This window comes from Ambystoma mexicanum, chromosome 13 (genome assembly GCF_040938575.1).
Source record: "Ambystoma mexicanum isolate Mex_15411 chromosome 13, UKY_AmexF1_1, whole genome shotgun sequence".
Classification (NCBI taxonomy): Eukaryota; Metazoa; Chordata; class Amphibia; order Caudata; family Ambystomatidae; genus Ambystoma; species Ambystoma mexicanum.
Genome location: NC_090938.1, coordinates 107,959,276 through 107,983,173, shown reverse-complemented (window position 1 = coordinate 107,983,173; position 23,898 = coordinate 107,959,276). Strand labels below are relative to the sequence as shown.

The window sequence follows — 23,898 nt, the reverse complement described above, 5'->3', positions numbered from 1 at the left end:
CAGCATTTACATTGGGAGGAAGGAGGTTCGAACACTGCAGACTACCACAAGGATATTGCGAGAGCCCAAGCATATTTAACAGGGTACTACATGAAGATCTGGGGAATTTGTCTGTAGAAAGCACAGTGATTCAGTACGTTGATGATTTATTGGTTTGTGCACAGGCTGAGGAAGAATGCAGACAGGACTCGATAACACTCTTGACATTATTGGCAAATAAGGGGTACAAGGTGGACAAGGGGAAGTTACAATACTGTCTGACGGAGGTCCTATACTTGGGTCAGTTGATATCAAAGGATGGCAAGCGAATTATACCAGACAGGGCACAGGCGATTAGAACAATTGGGGAGCCCAAAACAGTAAAAGAGATGCAGAAATTTCTGGGTATGTGTAACTATTGCCGAGCATGGATATTGGACTATGCGGCGTACACAAGGCCCCTGCTACAGGCACTGAAAGAAGCACAACAAGAACACAAACACATAGAATGGACAGAGGTGACGAACACAGCATTTAACTCACTAAAAGAGCTGATATCAAGCGCTCCAGTACTAGCAAACCCAGATTATGGGCGCGAGTTCTTCTTATTTTCACACTGCAAAGGAACATTGATGACAGCAGTACTGACACAGAAAACATCCTTAGGGCACAAACCACTAGCTTACTACAGCGGCACCCTAGACGCAGTAATGCAAGGTCATTTCGCGTGCGAGCAATCCCTAGCTGCAGCCGCGTTCGCAATTGAAAAAAGTGCCACGATAGTAATGGGCTGCCCGGTGACACTGTTCGTGGAACACTCACTTTTTGCAATATTAGAGCGAACAAAGAGCACATTGACAACACAACGCGCCACAGCATATGAGATAATACTGTCCAGCGCTAACATCCATATAGTAAGATGTAAAACAGTGAACCCAGCCACATTCATCACAGAGGCATGCACCATAGAGGACATGCAAAACCACAACTGCGCCACGTACACAGGTGACGAAAGTAAGGATCAAGTGATTTTTGAAAATGCCCTGACCGAGGGTGAGGTGTATTTTGTGGACGGGTCAGCATCAATAGACATGGAGACAGGAGAAAAGCATGTGGGTATGGCAGTAGTACGATTAGAGGAAGATGAATATGAGATACTAGTACAACACCGCCTCCCATCACACTATTCAGCGCAAGCAGCAGAACTAATAGCGCTAATAGAAGCATTGCATGCCGCCAAGGGGTGCGCAGTGACCATATATACAGACTCAGCATACATGACAACAACAGTTCACGGCGGGTTGGCCCGGTGGGGGCGGAGAGGGTTCCGACGAGCAGACGGAACTCCAGTCCAGCATGCAGAATTATTGAAAGAACTGATTGAGGCCCTGCAAGACCCCACGGCAGTGGCCATCGTAAAATGTCAAGCTCATACCACCAATACAGATTTTGTATCTTTGGGGAACGCGGCAGCAGACGCCGCTGCCAAAGCAGCTTCATATCTACAAAAAGGTGAAATAGGAGAGTACATGTTGCACCACACAACAAGCCAAGAAGTCCCCACAGGATACAACATGATGTCCACACAGGAGATAATAGAGCTGCAAGAGGGAGCTAGTGCAGAGGAAAAATTGCTGTGGACTAAGAGAGGATGCAGCAAATCACCGACTGATTTATTGTGGCGACAAGAGAGTTCAGGAAAAGTGGTAATGCCAATCACGCTGTTAGAAATAGCATTTCAACAACTACACTTTCCTGCACACAACACAAAGAAACACATAATGGCAGAGATACAAGAAGATTGGTTTACACCTTGCCTCCAGGAACACGTCACAAGGTTAGCTCTAGAATGCACGACATGTCAAATTTACAACTCAGGTATGACATTGCGTACACTAAGGGGTACGATACCAAAACCAAGTGGCCCATTCAGAGAGCTCCACATTGATTATGTAGACATGGGAGAAAGGTGTAACGGGGCTCGATACATGATTGTGGTTGTATGTCCATTTTCGAGGTGGGTGGAGGCAGGCCCTTGTGCCCGCCCTGACGCGAAGGGCGCCGCGAAGTTCCTAGTGCGGGAAGTGTTTCCGCGCTGGGGAATTTGCGACGTTATTCGCTCAGATAACGGGACGCATTTTGTTAATGAACTCTTTAAAGAAGTGACTACATTATTGGGAATAAAGCACAAATTATGTTCGATTTATCATCCTCAAAGTAATGGCGTCGTAGAAAAGATAAACGGCCTGTTAAAAAGCAGATTATCAAAACTTTGTTTTTCCCTTAAAAAGACTTGGATGTACTGCCTGCCTTTGGCCTTGTTTGAGCTACGAAACCAGCCAAGTAAGGATCACCATTTGTCCCCGCACGAGATCGTCACGGGAAGAAGAATGCACACAGCGCATTCGCCTCTCCGTGAGCGTTCTGATGCACACAGAAGCGCAGCCATATTGGGGGAGGAGTTCACAGAATACCTGCGAAAATTGACACGGGCAGCGCGCGTAATTTCAAAGCAACTAGCCCCCCCCTCGACAAGAGAGGAGGGGAACGCGACTGAACCAAACGGTTTGCCTGAAAAACCACTACAGCTAATGCCTGGGGACCTTATATATGTTAGAAGTTTTGTGCGGAGGTGGAACGCACCACGCTTCCATGGCCCCTATGAGGTAGTGTTTTGCACGCCTACAGCAGTAAAGGTTAAGGGCCTGCGATATTGGGTGCATTTGACAGATGTACGTAAAGCTTACAGCGCTGCGGAGAGTGAGGTGCAGGATGAGGCACAGGCAACAGCGGACGATGAAGTTGTGCGGAATGAATGATTTGAATTTTGTGTGCTTCATGAGATGAACAGTGAACACAATTAGCGCGCAACAAATGTCCTGGACTAAAACATGTACACATGTATATGTAAATTTTCTTTTTACAATTTTTGAAAGTTTTGCGTGGGGTTCTTTTTTTTCCTTCCTGTACTATTTAAGATGTTTTTTATTATTGTTGTTTTTAAAAATGTCATGTTTTTTTTATTATTTATATATATATATAGTAAGTTACGAATAATATTGACTGAAAGCTACCTTGTCTGTCAACAAACCCCCTTCCTCACCCAACCCTATATTTTATCACCGAAACGTTACAATGTGGAAATGCTTACATGCTTGTATTTAATGAACTTTTGTGTCTCAAACAGGATTTATCATGGCATCGAATGGGCAGCCTGCAACTAATAGATATGTTAGATTTAGAGAAATGTTAGTGGCTAGATTAACATATTCATTTGAATGTGGTTTATCAATGTGTGCTATCGTGTTCTTCATCTCAATGTTTTGTCTGGTGTTACACTGGATTATAGCGTTCATCTCTACCGAGATGAACGAGGGGGGAGGGGGGAACAACACCACCCTTGCTCCTGGAACGAAAACAATTCCGACTGTAGGTATCAAAGAAGGTGATTTCTTGATCTGGGATGGATCACACTTTGTGTGGGGATACTATACTACACCACCCACTGCTGTCCTCTCACAATGGAGAACCAAAAATGTAGATAATGACACAATGTCCCAACCTGGAACATACAACAACCACACGATCCCTCCCGCCCCAATTTCAAACAACGATCTCTTGTTTATTAATGAGGATGGAAAAGTGATTATGATGACAGAACACACGTCCCTATATGAAAAATTAGAAAAGGGGGGTGGGAGGGAGGAAGGGGGGCCTGGTTCTTCACCTCCTATAACGAGAAGGTACAGAAGAAGGGAGAAAAGTAGGCGGAGAAGAGAGACTGGTGGAAAAGGGTATGATGAGTATTATGGGCTAGGGTTAGACAAAATGGAAGACCCACGACACCCTCACCAAGCAAATAAATGGTATGCAGATATGAGCACAACAGCTAAACAAACAACCAATGAGAGCTGTTATGTCTGCTCACTTATCCCCCATGCATCAGGCACACCTAAAGTATTGTTGCCACGAGAATTGCCCATTGTGGATGCCCAATGTCTCCTTCATCTCACGCTGTGTAGAATAAAGAACACTTTCCAAGCACACGATGTCTCTTTCAGAATGGTACAGAACAACAAAACGTGCTATTCGCAAGCGTCTGGAGTGATCTGCCTTAAAGAACCTTTCTTTGCAATACAAGGGACACTGTTTTCCGAAAGCAAATGGAAAGACGAAGAAGTGCTGTGCAAGGCAGAAGCACTGAAGGGTGTTCAACCGGAAAAGTTGCGGTGGATGGAAAGAACGTGCTTGCCAATATGGAAAGAACACATCCCTAAACTAACATGGGTAACAGCGATGGAGAAACCCTTCAAGCTACAAAGTGAAATACAAAACGAACTATGTTTCAAGGGAGAAGGAAAAATGGCAATGGGAACGAACACGAACTGTAACAAAACTCTCACCATCCCAGATATGAAAAAAGGAACAGCAGCACTAATGGACACCTACTGGGTATGCGGGAACAAGGCGTACCTGCACCTTCCCCAATCATGGAGTGGTAGCTGCTCAATGGCCACTTTGCATTCAACACTAATGGTGATTCCTGAAAGCCATATTGACAGAAGTAACATGATGAAAGGAGGCTTGAACCAGAATGCAGCTTCTCCAACTACACAAGCGCACCTTTATGTCCTGTCCTCCGGGGGGAAGGAAGAAGAGCTCTCAAGAAACAAGCGAGCCTCGAACTACATATCACAAGCATCATCTGATTTATTGGCACAGATCCCAGACAAGTATCGCCTGTTCAGCTCCGTGGAAACATTCTTTGCTTCACTAGTATCAAGTGTCCAAGCAAGAGCAAATGCAAAATGGCTCCAGATCACACGGTGGGAACTGATCCAGTTGGCCAATGACACTGAAGAAGGGTTCAACATAATAAAGGTGGAACTACGAGCTCTGCGACTAATGACCATGCAGAACAGGTATGTTCTAGACCTGTTAACAGCTATCGATGGAGGTGTTTGCCGAAAAATAGGAAGTGCGTGCTGCACGTTCGTACCTTCTGAAGACGCAGAAAATGGGTCCCTGTCCCACGTTATTGAAGCAGTACATAACCTGGGCGAGAAGATGAAAATGGAAGGTGGAGCTGAAGATAGCTCGTGGTTCGACAATATCTTCTCCTGGGTTCCCTCATGGCTTGGAGTGACAATGAAGTTCCTGATACCAATAGTGGTGATCATCCTTGTGATGTTCTGCCTGTGCCAGGTGGGCCTCCGATGTTGTGCTAATGCAGTCCCTAACGGTGCAATGATGATGGTGACAATGGGCAACTCCGGTGGTACAATTAAAGCAACACAAGAAGTACATGTGCAGACAGGAACAGACAACACCCCCAGGTACCAGTTAGTGCCTATGTGCCGTGACAAGTACATAGTAGATAAGCTATGGCACACCACGATTAAAGAACCACGAGACGTAGAACTGGAATGGTATGAGGAGGTCTGGGTAGATCTGGAAGAGACCGGCGACTGTATATATTTGACATGTACACCAGACGAGTATGCTAGGAGAGGTGAGAGCTTAAGGGGGGTGTGCAGAGCATGGATGCCTATAAAAGGAACCCCTGCATGGGATGGTGCAGTGTTAGAAGAACAAGAATGTAGAAGATTAGAAGAGCTAAAGAAATTCGTTACTTTAAGTAACGAAAGGGGGGAAATGTAGGGGAGGAATGGCCACGAGGCCCTCCTCACCTACAGCTCCCTCCCCAGGTGAGGACCATGGCTCGGTGGGAGCACCCTCATGCCACCCGGGCCCAGGTGGAGGGGGGTTCACCCGCCGACGACATTGCCCACACGCACCCTGTCTTTGCATTTACCGAAACTTAAGTTAGGCCTAGACGCCATCGTGCACAGCAAACATGGTGTGAGTTCAGCACACTGTAACGAGGCCCCCACCTTTGGAGGGCCTTTCATGCATCTCTGCCGCCTCAGCAGCCCTGGCAGATCCGCTGCGAGCGCGTTCCCATGAGAAAGTCGGAGATGAGCTAAACCCGAGATGCCAACACGGCAACATTATATTAGTAACAATGTGATATTGCACCCCGTATGACCCAGACCGCAAGGCCGGGGCAACGGGGAAAAAAGCTGAAGCATCACTATCTGAAGAAGGTAGAAAATAGTTCAAGTATTGGTGTTAATGAACTACCTCTGTTTAAAATGTGAACGAACCATAAAAATGTAACGTTATATGATATCCCTCCAGGTCTGGACTAATGCTGCTATAACCACGGAGAAAGATGTTGACCAAACGTATAACCTCTATTTGTAAAAGTGTTTTTCAATAGTATGTAGAAACTTGAACTCATATATGTTTTGAATCACCCAAAGCGGCAAGCATCAATCTCTGTAGGCCATAACCTAGATATCCCTCGTATAACGTCTAATGTACATACAATACGCACACAATGTAGTGAACATAATGTTAGGTAATGAAAAGGTACTGGAACCGACTGTATTAAAGAAATGTGTAACGAAAATGAAATATATATATATATATATGTGTGTCTGAATAACGTTAAAATGAGGCAGAACAGTATAAAACTTCTGCATTCACTGATCAGCAACGCACGAGGAAAATACCTTTGTGAGTATATGCAAGGTCATTCCCTCTCCCACCCCACCAAGCCTGCCAGATAAAAAAGCTAAGACTTGTGCTGCGCTCCCTCACCTCCCCCAACCAAGCTGGCGTTACTTCAGAGAGTCAGAGGCCCCGGCGCCGCAACCAAGGCCACAGCCCGCCACCTGTGTTATTTACAGCACGGTAATAAACCCACGGATGAACCCACTGATCTACCAGCACCCTCTCATAAATCCCCACGAACCCCCCCAAGAATCCTGACCCCGTGTAAGGACGACCCCCATCATTGGGACAAGACACAGAGACCCATCTATATAATCACTTCTAACGCAGCAGACAGACATGTATCATTCGGCCCAGGCCCCAGAGCCCCGTCCTACGACCTAAAGTACCGGTCAATAGGACACAGGTAAATCTCACCCCAACCGATAACCACCAGACCTCTCACGAGGTGCATTCCTCATGTGTTGCGTTTATTTTATAAGATAAGCTACGGAACAATTTATTAGTGAACGTAAATGTCATTTTCTGAATAACTGCAGTGTGCATGGCCTAGGGCAACTAAGACAGGAAAGGTATTCATCATTGTCACAGGCTGCCCCAGCGCACCAACACCGCACGGATGACCTCAAGCCGGCCTGCCAGGCCCAACCCAACCCACGAGGCTGACCAGTGACGTCGTCTTGCCAAGACCAACCATGCTGCAGCAACACCTATAGTTAGTCGACGATACCCAATCCCAATTAACTTGTGCCCCCTATAGTGTTTAGGTGTTGATGACGTTTTCTGTATTAGAAATACGCCTGTCTTTGCTATTGTCAGACAGAGCGCTCTCGTAGGTTGCAGAGTTCTTTGCATGCCTTATCCTTGGATAAACTCCCACTTACGCTCACCCGCACTCTGTCTTGGTCTTATTCCCACTACGGGAGAGTCCCTTATTGTCTCTCATTGCGGGGAGGATCGTGCTGAATTGGGGGCGCTTCCTTTCACTAGCTAGGGCCATCATTGGCAGTAAACCTGACTATTGCAATGCTATCCTGTCTGGAACATCAACTAAAAACTTAAACAAACTTCAGTTGATCCAAAATGATGACCTCAGAGCAGTCTGGGGCCTGAAACGTTCAGACCAAATGTCGCAAATTAGACATGAGGTGCACTGGCTCCCCATTAAAGCATGTATCGAGTTCAAACTCCTCGCTAGCGTTCATCGCTGCGTTCACAACATTGCCCCCACCACCTATTCAGCCACATCACTAAAAAAACATCCTTCGCAGTTTACGCTCCTCCTCTTCATCTGCACCCTTCACCCCCAGGTTCAACAGAAAGAAAAGAGAGCCTTGAAAATTATCTTGTTTAACAAATACATGTAACTGCATATACTGCTCTATGTGAATACCCACAACTGCCTCATCGGCAATGCCTGCAGTATTCTCTATCATTTGTAACACAGCTGTAACATCTACTACCTGTACTGTACCATTCCTCTAGCGCTGTGATACCTCTGGGTCTGGGCGCTACCAACAAATGAAATATATATATATATAAAAAATATATATATATATATATATATATACAGAATCAGTATTATTTTGAGTTGTACCGTGGGCCTGATTCACAGCACAGAGTGTATTCCTATGAGACTGCACCATTATAAAACACTTCTGTGAATCAGGCCCAAAGCCTCTGTGTTATTTCCACTCTGACTCTTGTAATTTTTCAGCATCTCCTGCCCTTGGAGTGCAGTCCGTCTTCTTTTGGCAGCATTTCTGTTCAGTGTGTGTATATATATATATATATATATATATAATAAGAAAATCCATATGAGCCAATTCACACACTCCATAGCGCTCCTAATAGCCATCACTGGAAGTTCACCTCCAGTTCTGAGCCACAACATCAAGTCATTGTGGTTATGCAAATTAGCCCAAATGCAGAGCGTTTCTCCAGGAAATTGTCTTTGTCTAAGAGGGCAGTGCTATTTTATACATAGCTTAATCAACCCAAGACAGACATTTTGCAAGGCTATCAGGACAACTACATAGCTGGTTTCACCCTTATTAGGGATCATCAGTACTGTATGGTTTTATATATGTATACATTTTGCAGTTTTCTTTTGAGGTGTCCCACTGTCCAAATACCAACTGGTGAGATCATATTTGCTACAAATACACGCAAAGCTCTTCCAACAGAAGACATATTTACCTAGTTTAAAAATGAAATAGAAGAGAATGGAATTGCGTATCAATATGTCAGGTGAATTAACATTCATGAAATGATCCATTGCCTCTGTCGATTGCATGCCTGTCGGGAAGTTAATTAATGAACTTGTAGAGTATGGGGCCAGATTCTCGAAACCTTTTTGGGGGGTGGAGGTGATGAGATAGATGGGCTAGCGCACCTCCTCATTGTGTCCAAACAAGGAGAAGCCCAATTCACAAAGGGCGCCTGAGTGCATGCGCTCATTCAGATGCCCTTTCTCCCCGTTTTTGCATTTGCGCAAATGAGGGGGTGTTTCTGGACATTTTAAAGCACCTGCAGAATTCACTACTGGGATGTACTTTAAAATGCACGGAAACGATGAACATCCCCCTGTGCCCTTTGGAACAGGCGCTAATCATGAGAGGATCATTTCTGACCCTCTGGTGATTTTCCTTTAAGGTGTAGCAGCTGTGGGTTAAACCACTGGCTGTCTGATTAGGGGACGGGCATTCTTTTATTTCTGTTATTTCAATGAGACGTGCCATTTAGCTTCTCATCGCAGTGAAATGCGCTCCCAGCAACCGCATGGTTGCTGGGAGCATGTCATACATAATGTATGCAAGGGGGCTGGACAGTGCATCTTTGCGCTACAGTCCAGCTCCTCCAAAAATGCTCTGGTCACCTTTGTGAATAAGGCGACCTCTGCCTTTTGATTTGATAGGTTAATTATAACACACTTAATACCCAGAGGTCTCTAAGCGCAGACCCAGGGATCGAACCTGTGTTGCTGCGCGTCACGTTGCCCCTAAGCTATCCTTTCGGAAAGCGTCGCTCATTCTCTGCGCTTCTCTTTTATTTGCGCTGCTTTTTGAGAATCTGGCACTATGTGTTCATTTCATCATGTTTATCAATATATCGATGCTGCTTATATCGATACAGGGTTGCAGGATTCTTTGCAGGGAGCAACCGCTTCTCCAGTGCAGCTGGGCAGAAAATGGAGAATAAGGTTTCAACAACTTTGACAGTTGGGCTCTCCTATTTGGAGGCTCATTGTGCACCGGAAGCTTTCCTAACTTACTTCCTCTGGCCCATCTGCACAAAGACATATTTGCTGCAATATTACTGCGTCGTGTGATGCTCCCACAGGTCCATTACCGAGCCCTTGCCTGTTAGTAAATGGAACCTGCCATGGAAGTATCTCCTTTACTGCTGATCCCACTGAGCACGTTGGCACAGCACAGTCAATACGCTACAGCGGCGCCCACATCCTTGTAATCGAAGTGGCAGAGGGCAATTCATAAGCAATCGGGAGACACTGACACATTCTTAGATCTATGGGGATGTTTCCTTGAAACTTATGGCTAACGTGTTCTTATGGAATCTGTGTTATTTGTTGTGTGCTTATCCTTTATGAACCCCTTCTTTTCTTCTTTCCCCCTTCTTTCAGTATCAATTGTTCACCATGATGTTTGTACAGAATTTTATGCCTGTTCATTTGTATCATCACAATGACTATGCTGTTTTTAATGATGTTAAGCACCTTTGTTGAGTTCCATGATGTTTGTCCTACAAAATAAAAACTTCTGACATCGTGAAATCGAAGTGGCGTGCTCCCCTAGTCGAGAACCGAGGGTATTAGACATTGCTTGAGGCATTCACTGATTTAAGGATTGTCCAGCCCACAGGCCACATCTGCATGGCCAGAGTGCTTTACATTGGTTGTCTAAGTTTACACAAAGAATTCAATAGAGGACACACGAGATTAGGGGGAGGAAATTGCTGCTGCAACAGGGGAGCAGAAGGTGACAGTTGACGTCTTTAGTTGTGTTATATTTTATTGGATGTTTAGCACTGCACTAAATGCACATATACGGTTTATAGTGATATTTTCGAATGGCATATTTTCGAATGGCGTATTTTCGAATGCCATTATGTCAACGCAATTTTGCCGAAACATTTTTTTAAAATGTTTTTTTTTAATTTTATGTTTAAAATGGGGGGGTTCCCCCCAAACCCCTGTTTTTTTAACACTTTGTTTTACTTACCAAACTAAAAACAACCAAATAAAATAAAAAAAATATATTTGAAACAAACATTTTCAGCAAAATGTTTTCGACATAATGGTGTTTTTCGAAAATATGTATTCGAAAATATGACCAGATACCCACATATACATCTGTGGCTACAAGGTGCCGGAGGGAGGGATGGTGGGGGCTCGGATTTGAAGCGGAATGACAAAAGGCAGAAGGGGTAAGGAACACTATGTCATATGTTTCCTTGTCTCAGAACCGGCTGTTTGCGAGGTCCTAAGAGATCACTTCTTTTGATTCTGGTGTCTCGGCCAGGGAGCCAAGAAACTGGTGGATCAGACGGAAACAGGCATATGTAAAAGAGGGCAAGGAGATGTGTGTGTCAAAGACTCCTCTCCCCCCCAGCAACTTTGCCTGTTTGGGATTTGGAGGTGGAATGGTAGAGCAAAATGAAATAGATAGCTAGTGTGTTTGTGTGTAGTAGGTTTGCCTTTGTCTGAGTATGCGGATGGTATGTTCCAAAGGCTCTTGGTTCCCATAGGTTTGCTACAGGGTGTCAGGCGGGCCGGTATTCTGTACGCAGGAATCTGCCTGAGTAGAATACAATTGTTCTGTGTGATTGCACAACAGCTTGCATTTTTCCCACTTTGATCTCTTCTGCAGCCCAGGGATTGCAAAACCAGATGCTTTTTTATGGGAGTTACCAGAATAGATTAAGAGGGCAGGATAGGTCTCCAGCCCAAGCATCAGGTAAATATTTACTGGAACAAGGACCGGAAATACTCACTTGAGCGCTACTAAATTGCTGATTAATCCAGTCTAACCTGAAAATCTGGGAATTCAAACAATGAATCCTGGGGACCGAAGCGTAAATCCTGACCTTCTGTGGCATAAAACCTCCTAAATATAGGTCATGTAGTGACAGGTGTACTTCCTCCCACAGTAGATCAAGATTCTACTGACTTAGACCTCTTGGCAAGTGTCACGGTACACCCAGTACCTTGGAGCTCACACAGAGCTATGAAATAACACCTCCAGCCTCACAAGTAAGATGTTTGGTTCACAAGAGCTCCTGAGACAGCTGTGGAGTCTGAGCTCTCATGATTCATTCAGTAGAAAGGACCACAGTCTGAATTCAATGAAAATGTGAATTGTCTTTAATGCTTCCTAATGCGACATCACTGTTGATCATTATGGTCAGAGTGCTTCTTCTCCTCTGTTAGGTAGTCTATTTCCCCTAATTACAATTACATTATAGCTTTTCTTAGCTGTGCTATGAAAGGCTAAACTTTTTCCAGGCCACAGCTGCTGCTTTCTCCATAATAGTTATCTGGAAATGATCCATGCTTTAGCTTGTAGGGTCGGGCTTGTTGACTTATCAGTAGCATCGGATCAGGTTCTCTAGATCATTGAGGACTGTTAGCTGGTAATATAGCTCATCTGGTTAAGCGTTCGCTGCTGAGATCTGTTTGTGATCAGCAAGTTTGAATCATGGCAAGGACAACTCAGTCTATGATCCTTCACAGGCCATTAAATGGTTACCAATTTCGGTTGCTTCATACTGCACATAAAAATGCTTTGGAAAAGGCACCCCATAAATAACAAATTATTATTATTATATTCAAATAATCACCACTAGAATTAAGTGAATGTACATTTTACCAATAGGTTGTCAATGTACGTATGCTGTAAATCTAAGCGGAATTTAACCACTGGGTCTGTCAACAGGTCTGACCGTACATGCTAGTGGAAGGCCTTTTTCCAGACAGCTGCTGTGTGGAGAACAGCAGGCTGAGACATAACATGCCCTACTGTCATGCAAGATGTACACGCTCATTGCTCAGGACGTGGATTCAGACATGTATGATATCCCCGGGGAATAGTGGCCACCAGTCATATTTTCAGACACAATGATACAAATATTGTGTTGGAAATGATACTGGATCAGACCCTCATTTACACAGCAGATGCCCGGCCTTTCATTCTGGAAACGCAGCATAGCAAGTTGGAGAAATAGTATCCATTGGCTCTGCTAAGGATGGTGGTGTTCTGGTACCTATGAAGAAACACTTGGCATGCAGTAGGAAAATACCAGCGCAGATTACAACATATTTGGTACAGTTGAAGATAATATTTATTCCTTGTAACCAAATCTACTAATGTAAATAGTTTTGCTTTTTTTACTGACATTAACTAGGGAAAACCTAATTGATGGAACTGATAATCTGAGAATCACACCAATACCAGTAAAGCTGTTTTTGAGTCAAGACAGAGGAGAGGGCCAGTGTTAGGCAAGATTGTATGCAGTACCCTGTGGGAGACTGCACCGGCCTTGTCCTCTTGGCAATGGGTAACCCAACCTTTGGTATAAGTCTGTACTACACAAGTTGGTAGAGTGACTGAGCAGCCAGGCTTATCTCAGGTGTAGGGTTGCAACATTCACAGTGACAAGTATCCAAATAGCACTTATACTCAAGGTTTCTTGATTAAATAATTATTCATTAATTTAACAGTCAGTTTTAGAATGAGCCTTCTTTAGAAGTGAGCAATTGGCAACAATAAAAATACACTTCAAAATACACTCCTTCAGTTCAATAAAGTAAGAAGATACCCTTTTGGGATGGCTCACAGATTTCCTACACCCTGAGGTGATGTCAATAGCTAGGACACTGTGGACCTTTATATATCACTTAAATGGTAATACTGAAGATGTGGCAACAAGGAAACGGTTAGGGAAGGAAACAATGGTTGACAAGTTTCTCAAACAGGTAAGCACTTTTGAATCCCCCAATGCACTGTAGATTAACCTTTTCCCAGCTATACAAGTAAGGTATGTATGACTTTTGGAGGGACAGTTAAACATAAATTGAGAGGTTAGAAGAGTCTACAGGGAGCCTGGACAGCCTATGTATGTAATGTTTTAGAGAGCTTGTTGAAAAAGAAATCACTGTTGGGCCACAAGCTAGGAAGCTTGTGAAAGGCAAAGCTGTAGCAACTCTGAAAGGCAGCAAATGCAAGTCTCAAATGAGACCAAGCAAGCTACACAACAAGAGCTGAGTACCCATTAGTTCACAATATCTTAGGTCTGAAGAAATGGTTGCAGCTGGCTTCTGTTCCTGTTGTAGTTCCTGCAGATCCTGTTGTTTCTGGGCCTCAGTCCTGGGGACAAGAGGCAGGACCTCTGGGGACACCTGCACTACAATTCGAAGGTCGGTGGCAGTAATGGGTAAAGTTCAGATGAGCGGCACCTCATGGTTTCAGCTTCTCGCAAATAGCACCACCACAGTTGTTGGACACCTTGTGGGCTTTCCTTGCTTCTGGGGTCCAGCACTCTGTTCAGGTGGCTCCGGCTTGGTCAGCCCTGCTTCGAGGGAGTCTGGAGAATCTTCCTGGAGCCTGGATCCGGTTTAAAAACGATGCACTCGATTCTGGTGTTCCTGTCCCCTGGCACTCGGTTCTTGTAGTAGAAGTGGAAGTACAGCCAGTAAAGAGAAGGTTTCCAGTTGAGTTCGTCTTGGGGTCGATTGGTCCCACCAACCCAAGGGGAGAAGTCGTCCTTTGCAGGGCTTCTCTAGTCGAGGCGAATTCAGAGCTTAGGCACTGCAGCAAGGCTTCACCAGGCAAACCAACGGTCCAGGAGTTGCAGCAAGCTTCTCTTCCAAGTGCTTCTTAGGATTCCTTCATCCAGTGGTCGACTCTGCCTTCCTTGCAAAAGACCTTGCCTTTTATGCAAGTCTTTCCCATTCATTCGCAGCCTAGCTGTCACTCACACAGCAGGGTGGCTGTCCTCCAAAGATGGCCAGCCAGCCAATCACCTTTGGGTGCATCCCTGTAACCAAGGAGACTAAGCATAGGGGATTTCGGGCACCTCACTTGCTTCCTGTCCTGTCAGGCACGCTGGAGCCAGAGGCGGGCTTCAGCAGTGAACCCCGCCAAAGAAAAAATGAACAAATGGACCAACCCTGGTTTGGTGCGCAGAGTAAATCTCAAGAAGGAACTTTACAACAAGAATTGCTGAAAAAAGAAGACGGGCCATTTTGACAAAATGGGAACCCCTGGGTGTAATACTGCAGCTGAGGATTCAGTCTGCGGTAAAAACACACAATGGTAGGAAAAAGTAAACCACTGCCACCAGCCATTAATTGTAGAAAGGGTAACATAAACATGTTACATGAGAAAGTAGACAAAGGGAATACTAAGTAACCCCTCCAGCACTCAATGGAAGATAGTGTGTGCTGGGTCTACAAAGTTGCAAAAGGTAAGTAAAGTCAATTTCACTTCACTGCTCTTGGAAACAGTAGTTTATCCAAGAGAAGGTATTTAAACCGTTGGGAAATCTGAAAGACTTCCCTGTGCCACTGCGCTGAAGGTGCTGTATGTCACAATGTAAAGATGATGCCTATGGAGTTTTTCAGACTCCAAAACCAAATGAAACACAGTGGCCCTCATTACGGGTTTGCCGGTCCGGAAACAATGGTGCCAGTAAGCTTACCCGCACCGTAAGCTTACCCGCACCATTGTTTCCGGACCAGCAAACTACGAGTCTGCGGGCGGGTGCCGTTCCGCCCACCAGGGTCAGACTTGGCGGGTGTAACAGCACCCACCCACAGACTTTCACGGGTGCACCGGCACCATTAACAACTCCGCCGAGGCTGTAATGCCCCGGTAATCCCGGCAAGTCAGGTGGCGGTGAATCATCGCGGGTCCGGCAGCTACCTGCCGGCTTTACCGGCACTGTTTCCGCTGGACCCGTAAAGAGGGCCAGTGTTTAAATCAAAGAAAAATACACGAGAGGGTAGGAAAAAGGTCTCACTCTCTCCAGGATAGAAATTAAAAGTCTTAAAGTCCAGCAAAAGAGCTGGGGGTCTCTAAGGTAGAAGGGAATTAGCACATTTCTGAGAATTCTCCCTAACAGCTAGGATGCATGAGAAGCATGCAAGAAACAAGTACTTGCAAACTTACCCAATACCAGTATTTCTTCAATATTAGTTCCCACTGTGACAATCTGATGGTGGAATGGCAATGTGTTCCTAATACCGGTGAACAGGGAAGATTTGAGAATCATCTATATTTTCCTCATTGTCAATGACATGTCCATTGTTTCTCCCACAGAGCCCAACAAACGCTCGGCACATGTACAGTCCTCGTTGAAAAGGAACCCGCACTACCAGACCCTGGAGCGGGACCTGATTGAGCTGCAGGAGCAGCAGTTGTTTGAATTGTTTGTTGTGGTGTCGCTGCTGAAGAAACCCGCAGACAGTAGCTACGTCCCGCATATCACGCAGCAGTACCCAACTAAGGTAGGCACTTACAGCCACTCATGGCGAATTCACTAACGCTAACCTTCCTCCTACAATACCCGCTCTGGGTACAAGGACACAGTCAACTCCTGAGATTCCATAACATACGCTTTATTAATATTGAAGGCCTTCAGAAACAGCAGAAGGAGCAACCATGTCAATGTTTGAAATCATATTTTCTTTAATATGAGTTTCAGCATTTGTGATGTATTTGTAATTCTATTTCTTAATTGGACTTTGTGCAACTGTAGAAAATACTGCATTTTTTGCCGCGGGGTTTTGCAATACAATAATACCTTTGTGAACACAATTGGAACATTACCTCATTCATTGTTACACATATGCATTAAATAGACAATATATCAAAGCCACATTGGGCCTCATCACGAGTTGGGTGGTTTCTCAGTGGTAAATCTGCCTTAATACTGCCCAGCGCAAATAGTGTTACCGCAAATTCGCCCGGCGCTATTAGCGCAGGATCACAAGTTGCAGTGGTAGAGTAAGTCCCCATTTGTTTAGAGTCCGTAGGACTCAGTGGGGCATTTTTGGCACAATTACCGTGCTGGTATTTGCGCCAGAAAGTGGCAGAAAGTCAGCGCATTGACCTCTAGCTGAAAGCTGGAGGTGAATGCTCCGAGGTTCGCCCAAATTCTGGATTGGGCGGAGCAGTAATGCGGCGGTAATAGTATTCCGCCGCATTTCAACGCTCAGCCCAACTCCTGATGAGCCCCATTGTCTCTTATCATTTGAAAATGACAAATCATTCTTAATAGTTATTACAAGGAGATCTGCAATTTATTAAACCAAAAACAAATTATTAGTGTTCAGCATAACACCAAGAGGCAAGTCAGAATCCAGCCCAAACCTTCATTTGAGGCACCAATCACATCTGTGAAGTTTGTCTCGATGCAATACGTGCACCTGGCATCGATGCCATTACTGCAAGCAGGAGGAAATCTGGACTCACGTTTTGCCATGTTCAGTGACGGCCCCTTCTACGCTCATGCCCTCACGACCTCCATGTGGCTAAGGCCTCCCTTCCATCCCCATGAGGCCAGTGGGCCATTACATACCCCGACACTTAGGTATGGATCGAGGGCCTGCGCCTGTGTCTCTTGCATGACCATTGTGACGTTGCAGTCAGGCCCTACTACACCTTGCATTTATATTTGTATTCGATTTCTATAGCACCTTGCATCAAGGCGCTTTACAAAACGTAATGAGTTGGTACAAAAGTAGTGATGATGGCATTTAACAACAGGATACAAACGAAAGAAAGAGAAGAAAAACCACGCAGATGAAATGCAATGATAATCCGGAAGCACAGTCAAGCAACATGAAGAATTGTTACAAGACATAAATCCAGCCACCCCCATCAAAAAAACTAATTTTGTGGGAAGCAAGATTTAAAACAACTTCTGCTATTACTCAAGGGCACACAAACAGCGGAATGTATGGTTTCAGTTTATTCTATTTTCTTTTTCAAAATCCCTTGCCTTCTCTTGCTCTCTCCTCCTCCAGAAAACCACCTTGCAGCTTTGGTCACTCCACTCTTGGCCTAGGCCTCTGCATTAAGAAGTATCATATGGGAAAAATGTGCAGAAATGTAAATGGATGCAGCGCGTCTATTAACCCGACACCACTAGCAGGGTTGCTCGAGCACATTCTCGGGTCCCTCAAACATCCAAAATGAATCAATAGTTAATTCCTATCTTTCCAAAACTGCCTTGGGACCAAATTGCTTATGCTATCTCAACACATATATATATGATCTAACCTTCTCCAAAAGACAATCCATATAAAACAGAGTGGCACACATCCATCCATACACAAATCTCTTCCCTTTACACAATTTCCCAAGCATCCTTCTTCTCTTCCCACTCTCCCCGCTTGCGTTCCTCTGGTTTGATCACTACTCCCCTAAGCAGACTTCGGTCTGAGCAGCCCCGGCAGGGCATAATATGCCATGGACCAGGATCAGGTGCTCTGAAACTACTACAGTGGTGATTTGGCGCAGTAGAAAAGCATTGGAAACAGTGGGCAAGGAGGCCCGAGAGTGCCTCTCGCATTCTCCCCCTAGTTCGTTGGTCAATTGGGGCCTATCCGTGTAGGCCACCACCCCTTGGATGCCTCTCCTATGTGGTGCAAGGGGAAGATGGTTTATGGTCTTTACATTGAAACTGTAGCATTGAAATGCGACAGCATCTAAACCAAAGCATCGTCTACCAATGCATCGACAGGCTACGTATTACATGTAAAAGGGCTTTTCCATCAAAAATATAAATGGACTGGTTTCAATGGAAATGCACTTTTACATTAAAACGTCGCATGGAGCTCTCCAGTTCTTAAATTTCGGCACTGGCCAGCTCCTTGTAACGTTTTAATGTTCTTTTTTTAATATTGGGGGGTCCCCCCTCCAGCCACCCCAACACCCAAGCCCACACCTCCAACCATACCCCTAACCCTAACACTAATGTTACCTTTAATCTAACCCTAGCCGCAACCTAACCCTAATGTAACCCTACTGCAAAAAAACAAATATTACTCATTTCGATAATACCATCGAATTATAGTCAACGAAAGAGTCTTTTGATGCTAAGGCTTTTCGTTCCATACAATTCTATGGAGTGCTGTTAGATGAACTACCATTCGATGGAATGACTAGATACCCAGGAAGATCATTCACATTCTGTAAAAAGCCATAACTTTCCAATAGTCTGCTGGTTGCCGTTGTTCAGCCGCACTCGCATGAACCTTGCACTAGCTTCTCTGGCAAGGGGCGACTACTAACACTGACACGCGTATACAGAATATTTCACTTCTGAACACTTGGTGTGGACCTTGGCAAAGACGTCTCGCAAACTCCATTGAATCATCCTAAAACTGATGCGAAAATGGGTGTTAGGAAGATTGGAACAGCTGTTATGCTAATCCACCAATGGAAGCCTCTACCTGACACGATCTGGAGGTGGTGGATACCAACTCGCTATTACAGACTGGCCGACTCGGGGCAAAACCTAGTGTGATATATGGCAGCAGCGCCGGTCAGCCTCTCATTCTTCCATGCTCTGTAAAATAGACAGCATTAAGTTTGGTAACACGTTAACTTTTATTACCTGCTAAAGACAATTCCTTTCACAAAGAGTCATATATAAAAAACTGTTCATTATTATGTGAATTTTAAGGTGAATGAAACGGAGTTTGGGTGTTGAACAAGTGTAAAAACTTGGCATTATCTGTTTACACCTGGTTTTGCACCTATAATAACACACTACGTTGTTTGGTGGGTGGATTAGGGGCACGGAACAAAATTGACAAAAGTATCATTTCCACCTGCTCCACCTGCCAAAACAAAATGCATTAACGGCAACATCACATTTTCAAAAGGTGTTAATGCATAGGATTTCTATGGAATCTCTCTGTTTTTAGCACCTGATAAAATCAGGCAGGTTCCATAGGAATTCTTTGAAAATACCCCTTGCAAGCGTACATTGCAGGAGGAATTAACACTTCGTTGTACTTCGAACGGGCAAAGGATGCATGTTAACATCAAGCAGCACTGAATGGGCCGATTGGAAAACAAAAAGAAATCCACAAATGCTGGGTGGGTAAAAGGGCAGAGTGGTCCTTTTCATGCCTGGCTAGATATTTCCTCCTGCCCATCCTTTGTCGGATCAGGTGATGTCTTCAGTATGATACGAGTGATAGGGTGTTACCCTGCACCTCCCCATCGACCCTCTAATGAAGGGAGACTCTGATGTGTAGTATACTGTTAGGAAAGATTTCTTAATTGTGGGTAATTTTCCTTCCATGTGGCAACCCCTAAACTTTTTGCTGTTGTTTTCACCCTGATCTAGACTTTGCCAGAGAAGTGCAGCCTTCTGCCGGACTCCTCTGGGCTTTCGCTCCATTCTTACGGGGAAACTGACATGCCCTTAAAACAGTCAGTACCGGGAAACGCTGTTTTCCGTAGTTTCTTTATCATGTTGAAGCTTTCGTGCAACATGACACAAGAGGGCACTGTAAGCTAAGTTACTGCTCTCTTGGGTCTCTAGCCTTCTACAGGCCCTAGATACTCTGTTTGGGTTGTAACTGATCGGTGCAAGTGAATCACGGACGGGAATGGTGGCAGCGATCGTTTCTTGTGTTTTTGAGCTCCTTTTGGCGTTTTAAGCACGATTCTCACGCTTAGCCCAAAATGGTGGCCTGGCTCCCAAAATGGCCAGACCACGAGGCTCCTTTGTCCTGTCCGCTGACCGTCTTGCCCCCTTCACCTTCCCCAGGTCGAGCCGACCCGGGGCCTTCCTTATTTGGGCATGTACTTTCCCGCGAAACAGATGCTTTCGGAGGCTTCTACAGGCCTTGTGTGTGCCTCCAGGATGTGGGCTGGGATGTCTAGTGTGGTGTGAATGCCTGGGACCACCGTGGTCCGTGATAGGTCCACGTATGGTGTGAGTGTTTTATGAGCGGATCTCCCATTGGGTCCCCTCCGTTTTGGCGCAAAGGGAACCGTGGAGAAGAGGGGGCTGGAAACGCCACTACCAGGTCGATCTCCTGAGTTCTCACGAACAAAGGAATACAGGAGCCAAGTATCCTGCAACCACGAGGCTGAACCGAGGAATCGCTGGTGACCCGCTGAAGGACTGCTCCTCTGCACTGCTGTCACTTTGTGAAACCCTTCCTACCTCTGATCGAACCAGAAGGCCTGTACTGGTACTTCGACCCTTGGAATAGCGGGGACAGCTATTCTCGGCATCTTCACCATCTCCTGCACGTAAGCCTTCGGAAGTCTCTCTGGGCCATCCAGCAGACTGACCAGCCTACCCAGGAGTCTTGCTCTGTAACCGCCGCCAGGTTGTGTTGTATTTCGAGTCCTTGTCACTCTCACACGATTCGTACACTTGGCATTCCCAGGTCTCAAGTGAGTAGTGTACATTTGGCTGAGATACACACGGCCGCCCCGTTGCCCTGCTGTGGTAACAAACTGTGCGGGTTCACTTCGTTTGGGACATCTTTAACTCAACTCTGCTGCTGCAGAATCTACACGACGACGAGACGTCCCCTGCTCCCCTGAACCTGCCAGCACTGAAACTGACGCGGAGAAGCCTGGGTCTGCTTGCATCGGGGACCGGTGAGTAGCATAGCTAGGAACTGGTCGCCCTCCTGCAGGAGCCCATAGCTTTTCCCCGCTGTGTCAAAACAGCACGCCTTTCCGTACTCGCGCTCTGCTTCTGCCCACAGTGGAGGCTGCGCTTGAGTCGCTGAACTCTGTCCTTCTTCATTTGTGCACCAAACTGAACTGCCTGATTCCCTCGAAGAGACTCCCCTTTTTGCCCGTTGGCACCAGCATGTGCAGGTACTTTTGAGCACAAGGCTCCACTCTTCGTAGGGCTTGGACTTCCTTTTAGTTAGGTGCCTCTGAAGGCGGCCTGGGTCTAATCATTTTTTCGCACTGCCTGTTTTACTCCCCTTCTAGGTGGACTACACATTTCGTGCATCTAACGCTTTAGACTCGTTTGTATTTGTATATATATTGTATTGGTTTGGTATGTGTTGGTTTACTAGAGTTTTATTGTGATTTCTCGCTACGGTCATTGTTGCAAAGGCCTTTGGTATAAATGTGTACATATTTTTAATATAACACCTGTTTGGAGTAATTTGTGAGTGTCCTTACTTTGTGTGCTCATTGCGGGCTTTCAGTCACCCTCACCCCTCTTGAGACCTAGTCTTGACCGCCGCGATCGCTACCCTGATTGGTTTGGCTTGTCCAGAGGTTACCCTGTTCCAAGTAATTAGGTTGGCCTTCTGAATTCTTCGCCGCCAGGACAGAGTTCAGAAATCCGTCTTAACATATACCATTGCTCATAGCATAATGTACAAAGATCTAGCAGGATTTGGCCTGTTGTTGTGGTCGAGTCCTCCTAGCCAGTCCCCTGCCCGCAACAGTGGTGGGTCTGAGTCAACAGCGCTGCAACAGTCGGCTGTGTATGTGGGTGTGCTGTCAAACGCCTCCCTTTTCCTATTGGTATCCTTTCTCCATAGCCCATTCATGCTGTACTGTCAGCAAGGTGCTCGACTCCTCCTCTCCATGCCCTCTGATGTTCAAAGGGGTTGGAGCTGCAGATGTCCTTTGAGGAGCCAGGCTGTGCGCAGGCGTCAGAACCTGGACAAACACCCTGAGCCTTTTATATGAATAGCAGTATACCTTCAATATGCACTGTTGAGTTCTGGACTGGGTACATAACTAAGAACTCAGTCTCTGTATATCACAATGTAATAATTACAATACCATTAATACAAATACTAATAGGAATACGAATAACATTCTTCTTCTGATGATGATGTTATAATTAATATGATATAATAACTAATTATACACATGATCCCATTATTGATGATATGATTACAATCATAATCTCTAGAAATAGAAAATGAGTTCTTATTGTGAACGTTAGTTTTAATGATAATGCTAATCATAACGGCAACATCCTCACTCTTCATTAATAACTATATGTGTATGTATACTAACACTAATACAAATTATTATATAAATCTGAATAGCAATGCTAATGATAACAATACCACTACTGCTAATATTATTGGTATTAAGATAGATGTGATTATTAGCAAAACGTTTCAGACATGTTATAACTGTAATTAATTATGTTATTGTCATTATTCTTATTTCAAACCCAGCAGCAACACCTTGCACTATTATTCAGTCATACACTACATATGCCTTTTCTTTCCTTCTGATAAGGTATTAGCATAGCACAAGGTCTGACACACACACATAAACTGCTGGCCTTTGTTCAGATTTGATCAAATAGTTTGCAGCTTTGCAAATCCAGCTTTTCACATTTTCCTTTCCTTTCTCTGCTGTGTATGTTAACATTGCAAAAATATGTTTGTATTAGAGCTCACATTAAATAGTTTCTTTATCGTTACAGTCTGAACAACCTTTGAGGCAGTCCAGGGACACGGAGGAACGACTGAAAGTAATTCCTCGATTCTGCTTCCCCGACTCGAACGACTGGGCTCCGACGTCTGACCTTAAAAGGTAAATGTTAGGGGACTGTGGATGAACAGTCCAGAGCACACACATAATCCATATCTCCTGGAGCCAAAAGCCAAAGAAGTAAATCCAGAACTCAGAGGGTTTATCAAACTAGTAAGATTTTAAGCCATTGTGAAAGCATTGTGCAAACAGTAAGGAACCTATCAGATCTCCGCTGTGGTCCGGGCCCATCCATAGCTACTGCTGGGTTGAATGGCATCATTGTTACCATCGCTGGAGGATTACACCCATCATTGAGACATCTCTACTCTGCGGTCAGGGTGCAAACTGTTGTTCCTACTGCCTAGTCGCTGGGACAATTTCCGTTTCTAATTTGATTGCATTGTGGACATTGTACTAAGACATCCAAGCCACAGGAAGATGTCTACCACTGCAGCTCCTACCAGTTTAATGCTTCGTTACGAATATGCCAGTCCAGAAATAAGGTGCCGGTAACAAAGTGTACCATCACCTTTTCCTGAGCGGCATACTTCGAGCCTTCCAGTAGGGGCAGCAAACTATCGGCAGGCCTGACCTGCAGGTAGTTCAGGCCACTACCGGCAGACAATTCCCTGAAGCAACGGCACCGTTAACAGTGGTGGCGGTGCTTCAGTGGTTCCCATCCCATGGAGTCCTCTGGGACTCCTTGGCAATGGGAACTTACTGTTCCGCCACGGCCCGTAATATCCCGATAATACCGGGATAACAGGCGGCGAAACGGTAAGCCGAGGTTGCCGGTAGGCCGCCGGTACTACCA

General features: G+C 45.2%; 1 protein-coding gene across 4 annotated transcripts in view; it reads left to right on the top strand.

Annotated features, from left to right (window-relative positions):
* DENND2C (DENN domain containing 2C) overlaps positions 1-23,898 on the top strand; it is a 463,255-nt gene that overhangs the window by 366,879 nt on the left and 72,478 nt on the right. For 2 of the 4 annotated variants that reach the window (XM_069633398.1, XM_069633396.1), the window contains exon 8: positions 3,167-5,674. In XM_069633398.1, the coding sequence (XP_069489499.1) occupies positions 3,167-5,640 (2,474 nt within the window). In that variant the 3' untranslated portion in view covers positions 5,641-5,674. Of the gene's footprint in view, positions 1-3,166; positions 7,453-15,896; positions 16,085-23,034; positions 23,145-23,898 lie in introns of those variants that run through there. The other 2 variants (XM_069633399.1, XM_069633400.1) reach the window with 2 other exon arrangements.